We start from the raw sequence: 20,954 nt of genomic DNA, 5'->3' as shown, positions 1-20,954 counted from the left end.
GTTCATTCTTAATCATTAGGAATATTAACTCACTAATCTGTTTTTAACATTAATAATGAATACTTCCCCAAATAGAAACCAGCTCTGCTTCCTTTCCCAGCCATCAACACAATGTTGTCAAGAAATTTATTATCTCTAAAACATCTTCTAATAGGTTATTTTCTTCATTGGAAAAGAGTTTACATTACTATAGTTATTCTATCAGTTATCAGAGTGATCAAAGTCTGCAGCAACTGATTCCCTGGGAAAGGACCACTTGTTGATGTGCAGATGTGTGGTCTATCTGTAAATGAGCAGGTTTTTTACATATAGCCTGAAGAGATACACAACAAACCATCCTTACAACATATATCTTTAATTAAATTGATATTGGTGGGTTAAAAACAGTAAGTGAGAAGATGGCAGCTAAGGAAATAGGTATCCTATGACTATTTATAATAAACTGTTTAAAATAAAACAGAGTAAGAAACATCAATTGGCTTTTTATAATTGAAGAGAGAAGACTAACCAAGTGTTGTTTTCTTAGTTCTTTTACAAGCAGAGACCACAGGAGAATAACTCTTACATAAGAAGCACAGGGAAAAGAATCGTTAGTTTTTTCATGTGTATTTTTGTTTCTCAAAATTGTTGGGGAGAACTTTGTCCAGTCAGAAATGAGCAAAAACAAGATGCAAGAAAGATGAAAACAGGGGCATTTGGTCTTAAGAGAGTCTTAGAGAATACAGCAAAAGAGACATTGCTCCACTGGATATTATAATTTGGTATGTAACACAAACATTTAAAATTCTGATTAAAGTGACTAAAAGGATTTATTTTTAAAAATCAAATAAGAACTTAGGGGATAAAACTCAAAATAAATTTACTCTCAGTAGTAACTCGATGCAAGAGTATATCTTTTTTCTCACTATGATAAGCATGGATATAAAATCTTGCTGTCTGTATTCTAAGCTTTCCTACATTTTCTGTAAAGAGTGATTCATGTCAGGTCACATCTAAATGACTTAACATTTTGAGATAAAAGGCTGTTTACACAATATACACATTCTTTACTTACAGAGCAAAATAAGCCTAACACTTTTATATTAAAAACCTGGGATACAGTAGGATTAGTAGCACCATGAAAAATAATTCTTCCCCCAAACTTCAGTCTTTTATTTTACTCAGTATGATTCTTCTCTTAATTGAATTTTTAATGTGCTGTTTAAGTAACTAGGCAAAATATATAATCTTCATCTTGTAATTCTTGGAGAAAGTCATTCTGGACCCAAAAGGTAAATTCATTTCCTTATTTCTTTCACAGAAAATAACAGAGAACTTGCTCTGGCACAATCCTGAGGTACATCTGAATCTTCATGGTTACTAGTCAGCATGTTCTCTTGGTCATATATAGTAGCACCATTGGTGGCAGCAGTGGTAAAGTTAAGGAGAATGAGACATTGCATCCTGGGAATTTTATATATATGTCACATTTAAAAACACACAAGGAATTCTTCAAAATGTTATGTCCTCTTCATGCACACTTGACATCGGCTAATACGTGTCCTCAAGTCTCCTGCTTTCAGCGTTTCTGACTGAGGTTTACTGGGAAATAAGAAACAAGACAATCAGATTCCCTTTTTCTGGTATTTCAATTCTACTACTGGTTCAAATTTATACTTAAACATTCTCTTTGTGTTAAGTAGCTCTCCTAGTGACTTAATGGTTTACTTTTGAGCAATGTGATCTAATGCAGTGACTGGTATGGCCTAAGAGCCATTAGTGGTCATAGGTACATTTGTGACTGTTCTCCCTACCACTATTATCTTTGTATATTTGTGTCTCCCTCTCTTTCTCTGATACATTTTTCTAATAGTCATAGAATGAGTGAGATCTGGGCAACTGATGATGAATACATGATAAGGACCAGCAGAAAAATATCAAGTAATGATAACCGACAGAAACAACACATAAAAATACATTTAAACTGAAAAAAATCAATAGATTGAAGTATCCTGAGGTACATGTATCATATGCAGCCTTACTAATTCAAACTGAGAATCCTGGGAAGTGAGACCTCTGGACAGGGGGAGAGAACACAGACTATAGCTTCAATTCCTGGGGTGGTCTCAATCTAGTTGAAGAGATGCTGACTTGTTATTGAGCAGGTCATATAACCTTTCTTTGTCTATTTGTTTTGTTATTGAAAGATTACTATACCAAGGCATTGCAAACCAAATTTACCTAATATTAGTCAAGTCTGTTTTTCTGACCAGAGTCAAGTATATGAGGAGAGTAAGTAAGAATAAAATACATAGCCCAATAAACTCCTCACATTTGTTGGGGATAAACCATCCATGAATTGTCTCTCTCTTGCTTAGCATCTCTGAAGAAAGTTTTGGACCTAAACTAAAGCCATAAGTACCTTACCTGAACATGTCTGACACATCTACAGTTGCCAGCCAAAAGCTGTAAGAGTTAGCATAGTAGTTACAGGTACCCCGTCCATGACATTCGATGAAGGGAGCTGAACGAAACTCTTCCAAGCAGGAACCAGGGGAGGCCAGGGCTTGACCTGAGCCCTCTGCCCCTGCACTTGTATGCTAGAAAAGACAAGGAAAAATCTGCCACAATATCCATGTGCCATAATATCTTACTGAATATCCAAAAATGTGAGCTGAGCTTAGTCAAAAATCCAAACCAGTGAAGGGACTAGGTCCAGAGGTAAGAGAATAATATTCACACTAAGGGTAGTCAACAAAAGTAATAGGAAGTTTATGAAAATATGTTACAGAAAATATGCGAGGGGGAACACAGTGCCTGGACAGAAGTTAAGTAAGGTTTAAGCTTCTTATTATGCAAATGACAGGGATTCCTCACATTGGGGAGAAATGTAGATAAAATGGACAGTCAGCTATGATGACAAAGGCAAGGAAGAGTGTTTCATACCATCATGAAGGAATAACCAATCCACAGGGAATCCCATCCCTGAGGACAACGGGGAATCTGGATGGTCTGACTGTGAACTGCAATCACCACGGCTGGCGCTTCACATACTGCACATCTGGCAAAGGAAAGGGAGAGGGAACATAATCTACAGAGTACGTTGGAAATAGTAGTCCCTCTTCTTTGAAAGCCTTCCTGGGCATGGAGCCCCACAAGGTGTCTTCAATGCTCAGAAAAGGTAAAAAATGCACTTTGAGAATTGATTTTGTATAAGCACTGTCTCCCAATATGCGTGTTGTGTGTGAGTGTGTTATGAACTAAAACTTTTTTCAAGAAACTGCAGAATCACTGTAATGGCATTTCCATTTTTTTATTCTACCCTAAATTTGTATTCATATTTGCTATAGTCAATGCCATAATTGCTATAAGAGATTGGCTTACTGTATTGCACATAGTACTTGCTGTCAAAATGCCCAAATGGAGGGTAGACATTTACTAATGCTGGAACTGTGGTAAGAAAAATGTCTGGTAAACTAGAAAAGATAAGAAACAGACACTTTCTCAATCTCCACCCACTATTCTTGGTCCAAAGGACATTTATTAACCATTTAGCCCTATCTGGAGAAGTACAACATAGCCAGAATGCTGGGCAGGTACCCAGGCACTTGGAGATGTGACTGAAATCTATAAAATCAAGTAAAGCAGCAACAGAATGAATACCACTGAGCCTACCAGATCTTTAATAAAGAACATGAGGGGACCTCTTGAAATATGACTTAGGCCAATTTGGCAGTTTACCTATAGTTGGGACTGAAAAAAATCACTCTCTCTCTCTCTCTCTCTCTCTCTCTCTCTCTCTCTCTCTCTCTCACACACACACACACACACACACACACACACACACACACACCCACACACAAATGAATTCCCAAAGGATTTAGGCAAATGTGTTAAAAGGGGCACCATGAATTTGTTACTAAGGCTGAACTAGCTTTAATCTTTATATCCAATATCAAAGGAGCTAGAGTTTCCAATGATTCATCTTATGATTACTATAATCCTGGGTCATGATCAGAACAAAAATGCAAATATCCAACATTCCTGGGAGATCAAGTTAAACTAGAATTTCAAGATGGCAAAACCACAGGAAATCTCTATTAATTGTACCACCTTCCTCTTAGTTACTTATGCTCCAAATGTCAGTTATCACTTCCTTCTTCCCATAGCTAATCAACTGCCAAATCCTACCTAGCCTAACATGACACATGTCACTGTGAGTTCCAATCCACTGATATCTGGACTATAGCAATAACCTTTAATCCAACTGTTCTCTCTACGAGGGTCAGGACTATCCTTTCTGTCATCCATGTTACACACTGATGGCTCAGTAATCTCCCCTGAGGTGTAGCTCAAAAATTTTTAGGAGCTTCTCATAATATGCCAAATAAATTTCAAACTACAATTTGGCAATAAAACCTTCTACTATCTGGACCCAAGCTAACTTTACAATCTTTTCTTTCTATGCAATTTTTACATAGTGCATTCTAGACACATTAGTCTATTACCTATTCTCATTTTCTCTGCCTAGCATGTCTTTCCCCTTTATAAATGCCTGTGCCTCAAGTCCTTCTAATTTGTCAAGGACTGACCAGTTTGAAACAGTTTCTTCCATATACTCATCCCAGATTACTCCAGTTGAAATTAAACATCCCTTTCCCTATACCTTTATAACATTTTATTAGATCTATTGTAGCACTTAGGCCGGGCGTGGTGGTTCACGCCTGTAATCCTAGCACTCTGGGAGGCCACGGAGGGAGGATCACTTGAGGTCAGGAGTTCAAGACCAGCCTAAGCAAGAAGATCAAGACCCCATCTCTACAAAAAATAGAAAAATTAGCCAGGTGTGGTGGTGCGTGCCTGTAGTCCCAGCTTCTTGGGAGGGTGAGGCAGGAGGATCACTTGAGCTCAGGAATTTGAGGTTGCTGTGAGCTATGATGACATCACTGCACTCTAGCCAGGGTGACAGAGTGAGACTCTGTCTCAAAAATAAAATAAAATAAAATAAAATAAAATAAAATAAAATAAAATAAAATAAAATAAAATAAAATATTGTAGCACTTAGCTCAAGCCTGATATACATTAGATTAATTTATGTATATTGGCCTAATGACTAGACTATGAGTTCTTTATTTATTACATTATGTCTATAATGGAGCCTGCTCAAAAGCAGATCCCCAACAAATATGCATCAAACTAAATAGTGAATTGAATATTAAAAGGTACCTCTGTTCTACCTAACCTGGGAGGAATATCATCAGATTATTAGCTTTGGATTCATTTCTGGCTAGCTAAACTAACTGGGGATTGATAATAATGCTAAACCAATTCCTTACCGGCTAATGAATGGCTGGATGCTCTGGCCCTTTAGGGGTTCCATGCTCATTGGCATGGGCTCTGGGGTGGACAGCCAGTAAGAATAGTCATTTCTTGAGGCAAAGTTGCAAACATTATTGATGTTGCAGAACATGAAAGGCATGGTACTAAAGCGACGAAGGCAGCTGCCAGCCGTTCCTAGGAAGAATTGAAGAGAAAAAGATGAAGGACAGCATCAAGATGGTACTTTCGTTTCTCCTAATACAATAACAAACAACTTTTCAAAGAGAAACTTGTCTAAATTTCTTAGGTAATAAATATACTTTATTTCTTAAATTCTAATATTTACTCATATTTTAACATGTCTAAAATCAGGATGTATTTTACAATGTACATGGACATTTACTGTGGTAGCTCATTATATATTCCCCAGTGCTGTTTCTAAACTAGTGATGCATCTTATAAACAGTGGTGTCTTATGGAGAATATTTAGTAATTTACTGCATACAAATGAGGGACACACACTGAGTCTTTACCATATCTTATCAATATTTCCTGCTCCAGGCTGCCCTTTTTTCTTCTAAGACTTTCCTAGTATGTGTCTTTTGAGGGTCTGCAATCTCTTTAAGCCCAGGGATAACAGTAGTGCTGACCAATATGCATAGCAACCGCAGACAAGTTTGAAGATGAATAAGTAAAAAGGAAAAAAAAATGAGAAGAAGGAAGGATGTGAAGAGAAAACAAAGACAAGAAACTAGTCTTTGATATTCAGAGTTGGTAGGAGCAGTAGAGGTTATCTCTATCAGTGATCGAGCCTTTCTTTTCTCATTTACTCACAAAAGAATGGTAAAAAATAGTGGAGCCCCTTCACACATTTTTAAGTGATATAATATTTAAATTTTGATCAGATATTATATTAAAATTTGATATCTAAATTTTTTCATCAGGAGTTTAAATTGATACTGTGCCAGAATTAAGATATTGGCTATTGTCTCTCAGCTCCAAACCCACCCTTGTATTCTCTTTGTAATACTAGGGGCTGAGAATTTGCAAACCACATTTCTACCTTGCCACCTGTCATTTATGGTGTTTTGTGAATATTGATATTTAAAAATAAACTTTTATGTCACTCTTTTAAATGTAACCAATGTAATGATTTGAAACTTTAACATTAGCCATTGTAGAAAATACATAAAATTATCTTTAATAGCTGACAATTACATATTGTTTCCTTTTGCATTTAAAAATTATATTTCCATTCTACTTCTCTCACAGTTTTATCCTAATGTAATATATCTTTATTTTTGGAAATCTTATTGATCATCGTACCATATTTCTCTGAAACAAAAATTTAAAATACGTTTTTAAAAATTTCTGTGACTGGATTTTTCATGTTAAATGTTTTATTTTGAACTTTCATCATTATAATTATTATTAATTCACAACTGATTAAAACCATACATATTATCAATCTTCATAATTATTAAACAAAAAGTAAACTTTTTATTAAAAATATATTTCTTAATGACATGGATTAAAATGAGTTATAGAGCCTCAGTTAACAGAGACTTTAACAAAACCATTATTTTGAATTGTCCTTTTGAATTTGTCTCCCAGAGGTTTTCACACTTCAAGGCAATATGCTGTAGTAAGACTCTTTTATAAAGTGGGAGATGTATGAGAGTTAAAAGGAGATATGGGAAAGGACATCACCCAAAGCACATTCACAGGCAGATTGGCTTTAGGAGAAAGTACAAATGGAAGTTGAAGACTTGAAAATTGATTTCTTTAAAATTATGCTTGTACACCTCTTGGAAATTTTTCATATATCCAAAGGGGTATCCTTATCTCAGACGGAAGATGACTGATAAAAGACCAATGGCTCTTAAACCTGGCGGATCATCAGAATCATTTGGAATTTTAATACAATATGTTTGGGATAGGCCTAGGAATCTTCAAAAGTTCCCCTGATTTAGTCTAATGTATCCATTTTTCCAAAAAGAAAAAACTGGTTCAGAGAGAAATGACTGACTCAACGTCATGTGAGACCAAAAGAAAACATGGCATAATTGAAAAAGGGGAGGATTTAGAATTGGCAGGTGCTGGATTCCAGTCTTACCTCCATCACTTTGTAACTGTGGTTTTTAGTAAGTTACTTAATCTCTTAGCCAGTTTCTTTGTGTATAAAATGAAAAAACAATATTTGTCATCTTTTTCTTGATCATAGTTGTGAAAATCAAATTAGACAATGGATATGAAAGTGCTTTGTACATTACAAAGTCATTTAAAAAGACAACTAATCTAATGCCTAATTTGTGACAGCTGCCTGGACTCGTAAAGAAGAGAAAAGGAAGAGGTATATAAAAGGAAGGCCCATAATGATGAGATCAGGGGTGTTTGGTTGCATCGGTGCTATAGGCTGCCCACAATGATGCAGAATCCTGGATTATTATTCTCCAAATTTTCAAAAACTGAGTGATTTTATGTACTCCCAGTGTCTCCCCATCCCTTAAAAGTATAAGGCTTTATTAGACTAATGGTTCTCAGTATGTTTTTTCTTCCAGATAGAAAAGTTTTAGTATTCAATCCATCTCTCCTACCCAGTTTCTTACATAACCATAATCCTTCCACTAATCCAACACAGACTGTATTTATTCAGTCAGGTGATTGTTTCTTTAACATCAAAGCTAAAGCTGCCTCTATTCTTTGCTTAGTCATCAAGATATTTCCAATGTGATTCTTGTATGAGCCCTAGTAGAGCCTCTGCAATCTACCACCACTTTTAGGATCTTGGTCCCTATCATGGCATTTGTCTGACCAAGTACATGAATTCTGAAAAGTTATAATGATATACTGGATAGCAGATCCCATTTTCTTTTTGTATTACATTTTTGAATTTCATAGTGCTCAAAACTTTCTAATGGTTCCTATTGACCTAATAGGTTAAGGATCTGAAGTTTACAAGTTTGATTGTAAGTTAGACTCTGACAGTCTAGAGAGAATGAACAAAAAAGGAGAAGAATTTTATGGAAAAATACTAGGTAAAATTATCTAAATATATTGAGTTAAATTAGTTAATTAGATATCCAATTAAAAGTACCGAAAGATAATATAATCATTAATTTAATGATTATTTGGCAACTGCAAAATTAGAAAAAGAAGATGTACATAAAGAAAGCAAAAAAGTGAAGGAAAGTGAAGGAATGATGAGAAGGAAAAAAGGAAAATATGAGAAAGAAAAGAGAAGTACAAGAGGAAGAAGAAAGATGTTAAGCAAACCACTACTTTATTTGGCTTCATAAAATGACCTATGACCACTGGCTTCCTTGTAAGAGAACATGCCTACTCTGGTGGGCCAGAACTGGCAGGTGTGGCCATATTCCCTGGGAATAGAGCAAGTACACCAGACCTCTGGGGTATCTGCTGCTGCAGAACTGTTTTCACAGAATGAATGGCCCAGTCAATGAGATCTCAGGAGGCCTCTCATAAAGATCCCAGAAATCAGGAGCCCAAATTATCTTTGTAAATCTCTTTATGGAGGCAAACAGGATAATGAGTCCTAAAATAGGCAGCCCCAGTTCAAACAATGGGACCTTGACATCCAAAGTCAAAATTCCAGGAAAAGAAATTTAGGGGATAGAAGAGTCCTTGACAATCATCTAGTCCAGCCTCATCCCATCAACCAAGCTGCCCAGCCCAGTATTGACAAGATACATGGGAACACTTTACATGAACTGTGACCTGAATTTCATATAGAAATATGGTGCTGTGTAGAGCTTTAAACTGCTCTGATAATACTTTGTAAAGCTAAGGCACTTATTTTAGGAACTATAAACTAGTATAATTAAGCAATGACCTTATTTTCTTTGATCTACGAACCAAGATTCTCTTCAGAACTTATCTTTCAACTTGATGAAAACCAGTTTCAGAGAAAAGGAAACTATCTCCCATGAATTATAAACACTGCCCACTCAAGCAGCTGCTATACTGTAGAGAGTCCAGGGAATCTGTTTCCTTAATAATTAAGCTAACTAAAAGTAAATGTGGCCCTTTTGAAAATGCCTTGCTTTAGGCCAAGAATTGTACCTCACAATGGCTAATTAATGCTTTTAGCTTAAGGTTAAATATTATTTATTTAAAGATCATAGTGAATATATTCAGTTGCCCTTGACATGGTCTTCAATTTGCAAGTCCCAAAAAAAAAAACAGAGAGAGGCCCTTTGGCCCAGGCTATTCTAGAACCCAACAGGAGTGTCAAATCAAAAACCAAATGTGTAGTAAGAAATTAGATGCTGATTATCTCACCCAAGTCTTGACCATGGGCTCTTTTATTTCCTTGTACATACAAGAGAGAAAAGCCTTCATAGATCTGGACTGTTCCCTGTGGGCATTGTGGTGCATCTGTCGTCTGGCTGTGGCGTGTGATAAGAAATCCATGGGCAACAGAGGACGTTCCAGGGGGACCTGGGGGACCTTGTAATCCATCTGGTCCGGGAGGACCATCCAAACCACGGGTACCTGTTTCCATGAAATCATCAATATACAAGATTAAGTAAGCTCTGATCCACTGTAATGGTTATTGACAAACATTATGACCTCATTATATTAGCTAATTTATTCAATATTTATAGAGTGTCTATAAAGGCATTGTCAGACATCATGAGCTTGGAGACAAATTAAGATATGGTTTCTGCCCTCAAAGAGATTTAAATATGTTTTTTTCTTCTGGCATTAGTTGAAGACAGCAAGCACTAAAATACTGGGTGAATGGAACCTGAGATGGGAAGAAGTGATGCTTATTTGGCGAGCCTGTATGTTATCTAGTCTCTTGCTGTAATGAAAGAGTCTAAACCCCATGACCAAATTTCAGCCTGATGTTTTGTTCATCAATGAGAAAGGAAGGGTGTGGTTGCCATCAGTTTGCCAGCTTCAGTGCTGAAAAACATTTTCCTTTGAATCTGTCTGGGGAATAATTCCCAGGCATACCTTTTCAGAGAATAGGCAGGACATTCTGGAAAAGCCTTTTCAAAATGCTTATTTTCAATCTATTACTGACTCCCCTTCTTCATTTAGTGTCTTGATTTGAGCTCATTTAAAAATTCTCTTTATATATAAGCCTCTGACCAGTGTGTGTATAGATTTTCATTTTGGGGAAACTTCACAGCAACACCAGTGATGAAGATGACACTAACTTGTTTTTTTCCCTAGAACTATGGCATTAATGAAATGGCAAGTTGTTGGCTCTAGGAAGGCCATATGTATCACCACTCTGCCTTGTTGCTGCCGATATTTGAAATAGAAACTCTTTACGTTTATTTTATTTAGATTTATATTATCTAGAGTTGCTAACATATGTTTACAATCTAATGAGTGTATGATCTTCTATTCCTATTTTAATAATCTTAGTGTTAACGTATTTTTTATTGCAAGTCGACTCAAATTCTTTTTGGAAGTAGGTTGAGTACAGATTGAAAGTCTAGTAGATACCAGACTCAATATTATTAGGGGCACATATTAATGAGTGAGCTCAAAAATGTGCATATCAATTTATCATCTCAGCATGAGATGTCACCATAACCCTCAAAAGTCTATGAGATCACTTAAATTTTTCATTTATATTTACTGCATTTTATGGGGGAAATTATATCCTATTGTGATGTTTTCAAATGTGGTGGGATTCACAATAGTTTCAAGGTGGTCTAGAGATTTAAATCAATATATTGAACATTAGCTGAATAGGTAAGTATAGTGAGTACCTGGAAATCCCTATCTTGAGAAAAAGCTGGGTTTTCCAACTCTCTAAACACATAAACAAAAGCAACCTTTGTATGTTTCTCTTGTAGTGGCAAATCCCCTTATATGTGCCTTCCTATTTTTCCCCTGCTCCAGATTCAACAGCCAGCTGTGAGATCTCCCTCAAGAGAAAGATCTCATAGCTCCAAGTGGAGGCCCTATGCCCAGAGGTCTCCCAGACTTAAAGACCACCATCAATAGCATTGTTTTACTTGTCTCACCTGGCTGGCCTGGCAGACCTGGGTCTCCTTTGCGCCCTACTGCACCATCAAAGCCAGGGAGTCCATTGCGTCCAGGATCTCCTGGAGGGCCAGTTGGACCTATAGGAAAAGAAACGGGGTTTTCAAATGTGGGTAGAATAATTTCACATCCAGACCGATCTAGAACACATAAGATTCTTGAGACACTGAATTCATAACCTGGATTAAATCCAGATAAATGACGGGATATCTTAAGCCCAGGACAAAAGAAGAAAAAAAAAGATTTAGCTTTGGTTTTAAACATTCCATTTACTTCTGAGGAGATTCTCTTAATATGGCAGTTGTGTTCTCTTTTGCCTTCAGAACGAGAGAGGAGTGCAGATCCCAACTTTTGTTATCTATCTATTATAAATTACTGCTAGGTACACTTTATTTTTGGTAAGCCTGCCACTCAAACACTTAATAAGGGAGAAAGACTGAAGTTAGTTACTAGCTTTCTTTTATAATCAAAGTTGGCCATAAGCATAGAGTCAAATGGCCAGCTATTAATAGAAAGCAGTTAATTTAAAAGTCAAGGGGCCTCACCAAGGGAAACTGATGGCCCACCATATCAGCCTTGATCTTTCTGCTGGATGAAATAGAGAAAGCACCAGCTCTTAAATGCATTTTCATTTCATTACAGAGTTTTTAACATTAACTTAGCTGCTCAATTTAGAATAGCCAGAGGAGCTAAAAGAAGCCTGACAAGGCCGAAAAGAAATTCAGCCATGAGAAGTTACTAATTTCAAAAAAAGGAAAATGGGACCTGTGGTGGTCTGGAATTCTACCAGTTGCTCAGACTCCTACTGTCAGAGAGACATTCTGACATGTCAAAAAAGAACTAGGGATATATTCTGAAATATATAAGCCTTAAAAAAATGATCTACAAAGGTACCTGGTAAGCCTTGAGGTCCTGGAAGTCCTGGTGGACCTTTTAACCCAGGCTGGCCAGGAATCCCTGGAGGACCAGCATCTCCTTTGATTATAATACTCTGTCCTGAAGGACCAGGTAATCCAGGAGGACCTAAGAGGCAAAACACACAAATTTGAAGGGGAAGAGAAAGGGCAGAAGAAATGGATGCCGAAGTGACTTAAGATCAGAATAACAATTGGTGTTAGAAAAATGTGTCATATGTATTGGACTGCTGCCATATATCCAACAGAAATCTGTTTGGGAAAACTACCATTATCTCTCCCAGAAGGCTGAAAAATAAATAATTTTCTTGGGGTCAATGGAAAAATTAGGCATATCATCCCTATTTTCAAGCCTTGAGCATCACTCAGTTACTAGAAAGTCTAATCCATTACAGTTCTGTGAACACTGGTGTCAGGGGAAGACAATCCTATTCCCTTACAAGTCTGTTCTGATTCTAATAGCATTTGCAGTTCTTGTTTGCTGTGCTTGTCAAGGGACCCACTGAACTAGTAGGGGAATTTAGCAGATGCCCTATTTCACAATTCATAAGAAACCTCTATAAGTCTCTTAGCAAAAAGAACTATTTTAATATAAAAAATACAGATATACATATGTGACTTGTTCTTGTGATCTGTTCAATTGAATATCAAAGTTAGTATAAAAGCCAATAAAGATTTCAAAGAAGCATTCTTGTCAATCCTGCATCTATCCTAAATTTAAAAGGTCTATGTCAATATTATATTAATAAAATAGAGTTTTAGATATTAGTAAATAAAGAGAGACTCCTGCTTATTCCTCTTCAGTTGTTGAGGACTTAGACTGGCAGTTTTGCTGAAAGACAGAATGCAAACTTTCAAATTCTTTAATGTGTCTAAGTATCAGGTATAACTAGCTTCAGGAATAAGTCTTACCTGGTGGACCAATAAGTCCTGGTTCCCCCTCAGGGCCAGGTGAACCAGGTACTCCACTGGGTCCTTTCATGCCTGCAAAGAAGATACATAAACTTACATGGCAAAACAACAGGGCTATAGCCTTTACCCAGTCAAATCAGAAAATGGGTATCTTGTCCCAAAGGAGTTTAATATAAAGGGAAACCTCAAAACATCCCTTCAAATACCTGGGAATCCTGGAACACCAGGGAGACCACGATCTCCTTTCATTCCATTCAGACCTGGCCGGCCAGGATTACCCTGAATAAATAAAATAATTAATGCTAAAAAAATTAGGGGGGAGAGAGGAGAGTGAGGGCATAGGTATTACATAGTACAGGGACACATGGCCCTGAGGCCACAGGTTCCCCACCCCTGGCCTAATGGTTTATAGCACCATCTCTAGAGTCAAACTTCCAAGATTCAAATCCCAGTTTTGCCCCTTATTAGCTGGTGTGAATTGAGTTGATTATTTACCTCTTTGATCCATAGTGTCCTCATCTCTAACATGGAATAAATAATGGTATCTACTTCATGGGATTATGGTGAGGACAGTTCATATTAAGTGCTTAGAAAACTGACTGGCATGTGGTATGTACTTAATAGATGGTAACTATTATTTTTTAATAGAGATGGGTCTTGCTATGATGCCCAGGCTGGCCTCAAACTCCTGGGCTCAAGCAATCTTCCTGCCTCAGCCTCCTGAGTAGCTGGGACTACAGGCTATTATTTTATTATTAACAAAAATATTCCTTTTTTAGTCTAGATCTAAGGTGATAAATGCTTGGATTAGAGTCACATGTTCAGAAATGATACAGCTTGAAAGACTTAGCAAAGATATAGTAGGGCCTGTTAATTAATTGGATTAGAGGGCCATGAAAAGTGTGGAAAGGAGAGTTGAAAATAGCTCTAGGATGGATCTAAAGGAAGAATATAGAATAGCAAAATTGTGTAGGAGACTACTGCTTTAGTTCAAGTGTAGGACAATGAAGCTTGTATTAATAGGAACGAAAAAGGGGAAAGCCTGGAACATCTTATTATGCCAAAATATAAGAAAGTATTAAGAAAAAGGGGGGTACATGTCAGAAAGACATACAAACCAGCTTGAAAGGACTTCCAAATCTGGAACAACGAGAGCATCTAAACAAGTAATGATAGTTTAAAAATTGTAAAATCATTGGAAAAAAAGGGAAATCATGAGTTTATATTGATAATAAATACATAAATAAATAGGAGAGAAGAGAGGGCTCGTGCTTATAGTAGGGCCAACTGGTATATGTGGAGGTAGTGCTACAGATGGAAAATCATCATTTTGCCACTATCCCAGTAGTGATTGGTTGAAGCAAAAAACATTAATAAATGTTAAATCTATGGGGAAATTTTGATGAGGAGCAGTATATTTGCATGATCTTAATGTGCCTTCCTGCAGTTTTGCATATTAGTTGCAAGAGGAAAAATAGCAACCATACAGTGGAGAAACCAAACAACAACTTGATTGGGTGATCAAAATTAAAATCACAAATGAGGGGCATATAGACATCATGGGCCTCCTATCTATTATCCTGAGAAGGACACAATATCACTCATGTAGTATTCCAGCTGGGGATACATAACTCGAATCTAATTATAAAGAAACATCAGACAAAACAAGGAAAATTCTATTTTAAAAATGGGGGGGGTAAAATTTTTTAAAATGTCAAGGTCATGAAAAAAAATAGGCTTAGGAACTGTTCCAGATTAAAGGAGACTAAAGAGATATGACAGTTAAATGCAATACATGATTTGGTTTGGGTCCTGTACTGGAAGACGAAATACTAAGAAGGACATTACTAGGTCAATTGACCCAATTGGAATATGAAAGGTGGAGATTAAAGTATCATATCTATGTTTAATTTCCTGAAGTTGATCACTCTTCTGTAGTTATATAAGAGAATATTTTTAATCTTAGGAAATATACACTGAAGTATTTAGTGGTAAAGGGGCATGATAGATACAACTTATTTTCAGACATTTCAGGAAAAAATATATATGTGTTTATATAAATATATATAGTGATACACATACAGAGAGAAAAAAGGGGCAAAACATATTAGGCAGTAGTCTTTTTTTTTTTTTTTTTTTTTTGAGACAGAGTCTCACTCTGTTGCCCGGGCGAGAGTGAGTGCCGTGGCATCAGCCTAGCTCACAGCAACCTCAAACTCCCGGGCTCAAGCGATCCTCCTGCCTCAGCCTCCCGAGTAGCTGGGACTACAGGCATGTGCCACCATGGCCGGCTAATTTTTTCTATATATATTTTTAGTTGGCCAGATAATTTCTTTCTATTTTTAGTAGAGACGGAGTCTCGCTCTTGCTCAGGCTGGTCTCGAACTCCTGACCTCAAGCGATCCACCTGCCTTGGCCTTCCAGAGTGCTAGGATTACAGGTGTGAGCCACCTCGCCCAGCCTAGGCAGTAGTCTTGAATGCAGGTAGAGTGACATATGAACTAGAAGTACATGGGAGAAGAATGAGGTGGGGAGTGAGTAGAGAATGAATCAAGAGATAAATAAATTAAGTCTAGGTGACTAGAAGAATAATGATACCACAGGGAAAAAAGGGTTAGATACAGAAAAGCATTAAGGGCTACTACTATAGATTTTTTTCAGCTATAAAGCAGTCTTCAGAGTTAAAAGATAGCCCAAATCCTGTTGGCTGCCAAATCTACCAAGAATCTGCTTGAATGAATGGAGGTAGCTTTGAGCATCCATAAAGAAGAATGTGACTCTCTGGGTTACTCAAACCAACATAGAAAGCACATCAGTGTATATGCTATTATTCTCTTTTTATAGGTGAAGAAAGAAACCCAGAGTGTCTGTTTTCCTTATAGACACAAAGCAAAAGTGTGCAGTGGAGCTGAAATTTGACCCTAGTCTAGCTAATTTCAAAGTCTAAAATATTCCCACTCACCATAATTACTTCCCTATAGGTGGACTCATCCACACGAAATGCTCTGACATAGATGTCTCCTTTGCACAAATTTGCTTTCACTGAACTGAAGGCTTCTCAAATCTAAAAACTATACATACCAAAAATTCCAGATCAAGTATCTTCTGAAGAACCTTTTAACTATAATAGAGCAAAGTCCCTTTAGTTGGGAGACTGTAGGAAACTTGCCTTCTACTTTCTTTTTAATTCTCCAGTGAACCATGCAAACAGCCTTGTTCAATGAATGCTAATTAAAGTTATGCAGCTTAGAATTCTCATTCTGAATGCAAACATTCACACTCCTCTCTCATCAAATATCAACTCCCATTTCCTACCGGGAGTCCTGGTGGTCCTTGATCTCCTTTCAAACCAGGCAAGCCAGGTTGCCCAGGTTGGCCTGGGTTTCCCCTCTCTCCTTTAATACCTCCATTTCCAGGGAGACCCCGAGGACCTTCTGGACCTGGTGAACCTTGATAATGTACAACAAATAACCACATTTCAGTATAGCATAACAGTAGCAAAGAAGTCAGGCTTTTAAAATATCAATCATCTTCCTATTAGTTTGTAGAATAAAATCCAGACTATATTTAAATATATAGAACTATGCTGACTCCCTTTCTAATGTGAAGTGTACTGGGTTCTTTTTGTTATTAACACTGGTTTACAGACTCTTTTACTTTATATTTTATTATATATTAAACTCAATAAGCTCATATCTAAAGAAAGGACTCAGGACATAACATTTGCTTCTGCAGTCCTTCAAGTGTTTGACTTAATGTGAAATGAAACAGAAACTGTAGGGTACTTTCTCAAATTGGAGCATGCTTCAGAATCACCTGGAGGGCTTGTTCAATTCCTGGGCCCACCTCCAGAGTCTTGGATTCAACAACACCGAGGAGGGGCCCAATAATTTGCATTCTAACAAGCGGCTACTAGTTTCAGGACCACACTTTAAGAATCACTGTTGGCTGGTCCAAGTGCAGTGGTGTTTACAATTAATTGATCACAACTAGTTACATATTTCTTTGTTCCTTCCCCACTCCCACCACTTGACTTGCCCTTAAAAAAAAAAAATCACTGCTGTAGGGCAGTCAGGGATTTAAGCCATTTGTCTCATTGTGATTAAAATCAAATTCTTTTATTTGTAAGTAGTTACATTTATTCAGCTTTTATTACTATGCAATAAAGATAGTTATTTAAGCAAACTAACTGTTTAACTTCATTTTAGTGATATGCTTTTTGGGAATATTTTAAAATGTCAGAAATTTATACAACACAGTACTTTTAAAACTTATTTCTAAAATGTTTTCATATTTTTAACATTTTAAATATTTTTAAGAAAAATAAATAATTCTGTATGCATCTTGTGAGTAAATAAAATAATTTAAAATGGGATTTTGCTAAGTTGTTTTCCTTATGCTATGTTTTTAACCTTTCTGAATAAAGACATCCGGTCCATTAAGCAACCAGGGAGATCTTATCATTGGCCAAGACTTTTGTCACTAGGTGTGAAATAGGTGCTACTTCCTTGCAGAGTGTTTAGTGGCTGAGGTTGAGACTAAGTAATCCTGCCTTAAGAAAATAATTACAAAGCCCTAAATAATGAACAGCCAATAGTTAACACTTATACCTTCTCTCCTCTGGTAATCTCAGTTTTTTTATTGATTATAACAAAAAAATGAAGATATGTAGGGATTATTTTTAAGGAACTATCATAGGCATATCAATTTAGAATACTGACTTCATGCTTATATATGGACAATGTGTCATCTTTTTGACCTGAGATAAAACTGACTTTAGTTCCCTTCCCAATACTCTTAAAACTCAGAATCAATGCCTAATACTAACAAGGCAGAATGGCATAGAGATTAAAAATACTGGACTCTGGAGTTAGAATGCTGGGTTAGAATCCTAGCTCCATTAGTCATTAGTTATTTGACTTTAGCAAGATTATTACTCTCCTTGGCTTCAATTTCTTCTTCTATAAAATGGAAATAAGAATAGCACTTACTTTATGAGATTGTTATAAGGATTAAATGAGATAGCATATATAAATTTCTTAGCACAGTGCCTGGCACATAGTAAAAACTATGGAAGGGTTTTATTATTATTATTATTACTAATGTTATCTTCATTATTAATAGTAATACTGAAGGTAAGAATCTATCTTAAAATATGAGCCTGTTTTTAATCTTGCAGGTATTTCTATATGATTTCAGAATATAATATTACATATCTGGCACATGAGAAAGAGGAAGGAGGCTCACAACAGTAAAACAATTGTTTTATCTTTAAACAATTTAAAGATCATATAGTTATTCTAGCCTGGCAACCAGACAACAAATAAATTCCCCTCCCAATAATAAGAAAGGGTTGGGGTACTTTGTACATTAAAAAAACTGTATTGTTCAAATGCACTAGATAGGGTTTCTAAGTAAATTTGCTAGTTTCATCGATAATGTATGATTTGGACTAGAAATCAGGTAGCAAATCAGCTTATTAAGAAAAAAAAATAAACCATCTGTGAATCAACCTGATAACAATGACAAGGTAAGATTAAAATGGGGGAAAAAAGGAAAGTTTTATGATCCTTTACCCCAATTTGAAAGGTTATCAGAACATGGTATCAGCTGAAGAAAACAAACTAAGGTACTGCACTTTTTACAATTAAAAGGAAATAATAGGAAATTTATATGTTAATTCAAATCTGCTGTTTAGAGTTCCTTGAATTTAAATCAATGAGTAATAACATTTAATGACATAAAGGACATACAAGTTTTATTTTTAATAATATTCAATAGTTTCTTTCTTCCGTTACTGAAAATAGCCCTGAATACACAGGTCAGGGCAATATGAGGCAACCAAATTTCAAGAAAATAAAATCAATACAGAGATTACAAATGGGCCAAATGCTTGCCTAAATAGCTTAATGCAGTCTTGAAGGTAAAAATAAGTGTATTTCCATTTAAAATTCAACATGTCTTTATGTATTGACTACCTAGCACAAACAATTGAAGCCAGAAAGACCTAATTTCATTCTAAACTTAATTATAATCAAGTCACGTTACCTTTGTCAAAATGTTAAAACCCCAGCAGATAGTATTTGAGGATAACAGTACTCTTCAATGACTTCTAAATTATAGCAAAAAAGTGCATTTCTCTTATCACACATACAAAGCATTAAAAAAAAGAATTGACTAGTGAAGAGTCTAACCTTGAAAACCTGGGAAGATCAGAGTTCACCAAAGCCCAAAGATCGATGTTAGCAGTATCAGACATCACACAGTACAAAATAAGATTGTGAGTTAGAAGTGGTTCACATTATAGCATAAGTTAAACAATAATCTTCTTTGCCAGCATTTCTTATACCTACAGCATAATCAGTATGCAAACAGAACCACAGAGGAGTATGGAGAGCCAAACCTTTTCAAATAGAGCTTATTCTAAAGAATAAGCTGCCGGTCTTCATTAATCAAACAAAATGGAAAACTCTATTGAAGACATCATATTAACACTGCTACTGTGGCTTTCCAAAAGTTAGCTTCTCAAAACATTAAAGTTGGCAAAATAGTACCATTTCACCGATAGCTTTCAGCTCCTTTAGCAAAGGGGTAATTTTGGATAAATGTTTAAGTTTGTCTTGGCCTCTGCCATCCTTTAGTAAAAACACCAGGTGCAAATTTCTTGATATGTTCAGACTGCCCCAAGGAGATACAGTTAACTTTAAAGGTCTCATTTGGCAAAAAAATACAAAGATCATAGGTGATAGAACAGAAAAATCAAAACATGAGTACATAATGGCCATCATCAATTGTACTTTTATTTGTATTTGAAAACCATTGCATGAAGCCACATTCTGATTTTTTTTCCTAATTCATAATGAGGCTTTCTCCTGTATATTATTACTTACAATGTATTACTTAAAGAGAAAAAGCCAATGTATATTTGTATCCCATTAAACTTGAAAATAAAGATTCAAATTTTCTAAAGATATGAACACTATCAGTGAAGGGGTACTTTAAAATAATTTTTCATGCAAAATATCCCACCCCAAACCACAGAAAATATCACATTTACTTTATTATTATTCAGCACACATATTAAATCAGGCTATTCACTATTAAAGAAGGATCATTAAATATAAAGATTAAAAGCCTACAAATAGCACACCTCTTGGTTAGTGTTAATTGACTAAAAATACAATTTTCTTTTCTTACAAGTCTTGCTATGATTTGTAAACATTGAATGTTAGCAGAAAGAATAAATTGTGCTACAGAACTGAATCCTAGAACTTAGAAGACCTAAGATCTATTTTTGACTCTGCTACTTAATAACTGTATGACTTTGGGCAATTCAATCTTTCTGAGCTTGTTTTCTCACTCACATAATGGGAATAGTGCTATCTGCTCTAGCCTCCCTCATACGATTGTTTTAAAGATCAGATTCAACTTTTAAAATATTGACCTAATGTCTGCCATGTGCAAGTTGCTACAGGAAACAAGATCCAAACTCTGTCCTCTAGGAGTTTACAATAAAAGTACATTGTATGATGTAAATGGTGGTATGCCATATAAATAGGAAACACTATCATTACTACTTAATATGTAAAACTTTTAAAGCATTTGATACTTTGAAATTTAGAAAGCTAAAAATTGGCTTCTGTTTGTTTAAATGATTTCTAAACCACATATAGTAAACTAACTCAGGACAATACCTAGAGCAGAGTCTGGCCAAACAATTAGTTAAATAAATTAGGATTCCCACTTAAGATAACTCAGATTTTGAGAAAAGAAATTCTATGTGTGTGTGTTTGATATAGA

General features: G+C 35.9%; 1 protein-coding gene across 3 annotated transcripts in view; it reads right to left on the bottom strand.

Moving 5' to 3' along the window:
* Window positions 1-339: 339 nt before the first annotated feature.
* COL4A5 (collagen type IV alpha 5 chain) overlaps window positions 340-20,954 on the bottom strand; it is a 223,516-nt gene continuing 202,901 nt past the window's right edge. For 2 of the 3 annotated variants that reach the window (XM_045537799.1, XM_045537797.1), the window contains 10 exons: window positions 16,470-16,603; window positions 13,361-13,433; window positions 13,155-13,226; window positions 12,223-12,351; window positions 11,310-11,408; window positions 9,601-9,813; window positions 5,316-5,493; window positions 2,926-3,040; window positions 2,407-2,579; window positions 340-1,581 (listed from right to left, as the gene is read on the bottom strand). In XM_045537799.1, the coding sequence (XP_045393755.1) occupies window positions 1,500-1,581; window positions 2,407-2,579; window positions 2,926-3,040; window positions 5,316-5,493; window positions 9,601-9,813; window positions 11,310-11,408; window positions 12,223-12,351; window positions 13,155-13,226; window positions 13,361-13,433; window positions 16,470-16,603 (1,268 nt within the window). In that variant the 3' untranslated portion in view covers window positions 340-1,499. Of the gene's footprint in view, window positions 1,582-2,406; window positions 2,580-2,925; window positions 3,041-5,315; window positions 5,494-9,600; window positions 9,814-11,309; window positions 11,409-12,222; window positions 12,352-13,154; window positions 13,227-13,360; window positions 13,434-16,469; window positions 16,604-19,348; window positions 19,358-20,954 lie in introns of all 3 variants that reach the window. The other variant, XM_045537798.1, reaches the window with a different exon arrangement.

The sequence above is a fragment of the Lemur catta genome, chromosome X (genome assembly GCF_020740605.2).
Source record: "Lemur catta isolate mLemCat1 chromosome X, mLemCat1.pri, whole genome shotgun sequence".
Lineage (NCBI taxonomy): Eukaryota > Metazoa > Chordata > Mammalia > Primates > Lemuridae > Lemur > Lemur catta.
Note: the sequence above shows the minus strand (reverse complement) of the source record. Positions and strands in the feature narration are given on the sequence as shown.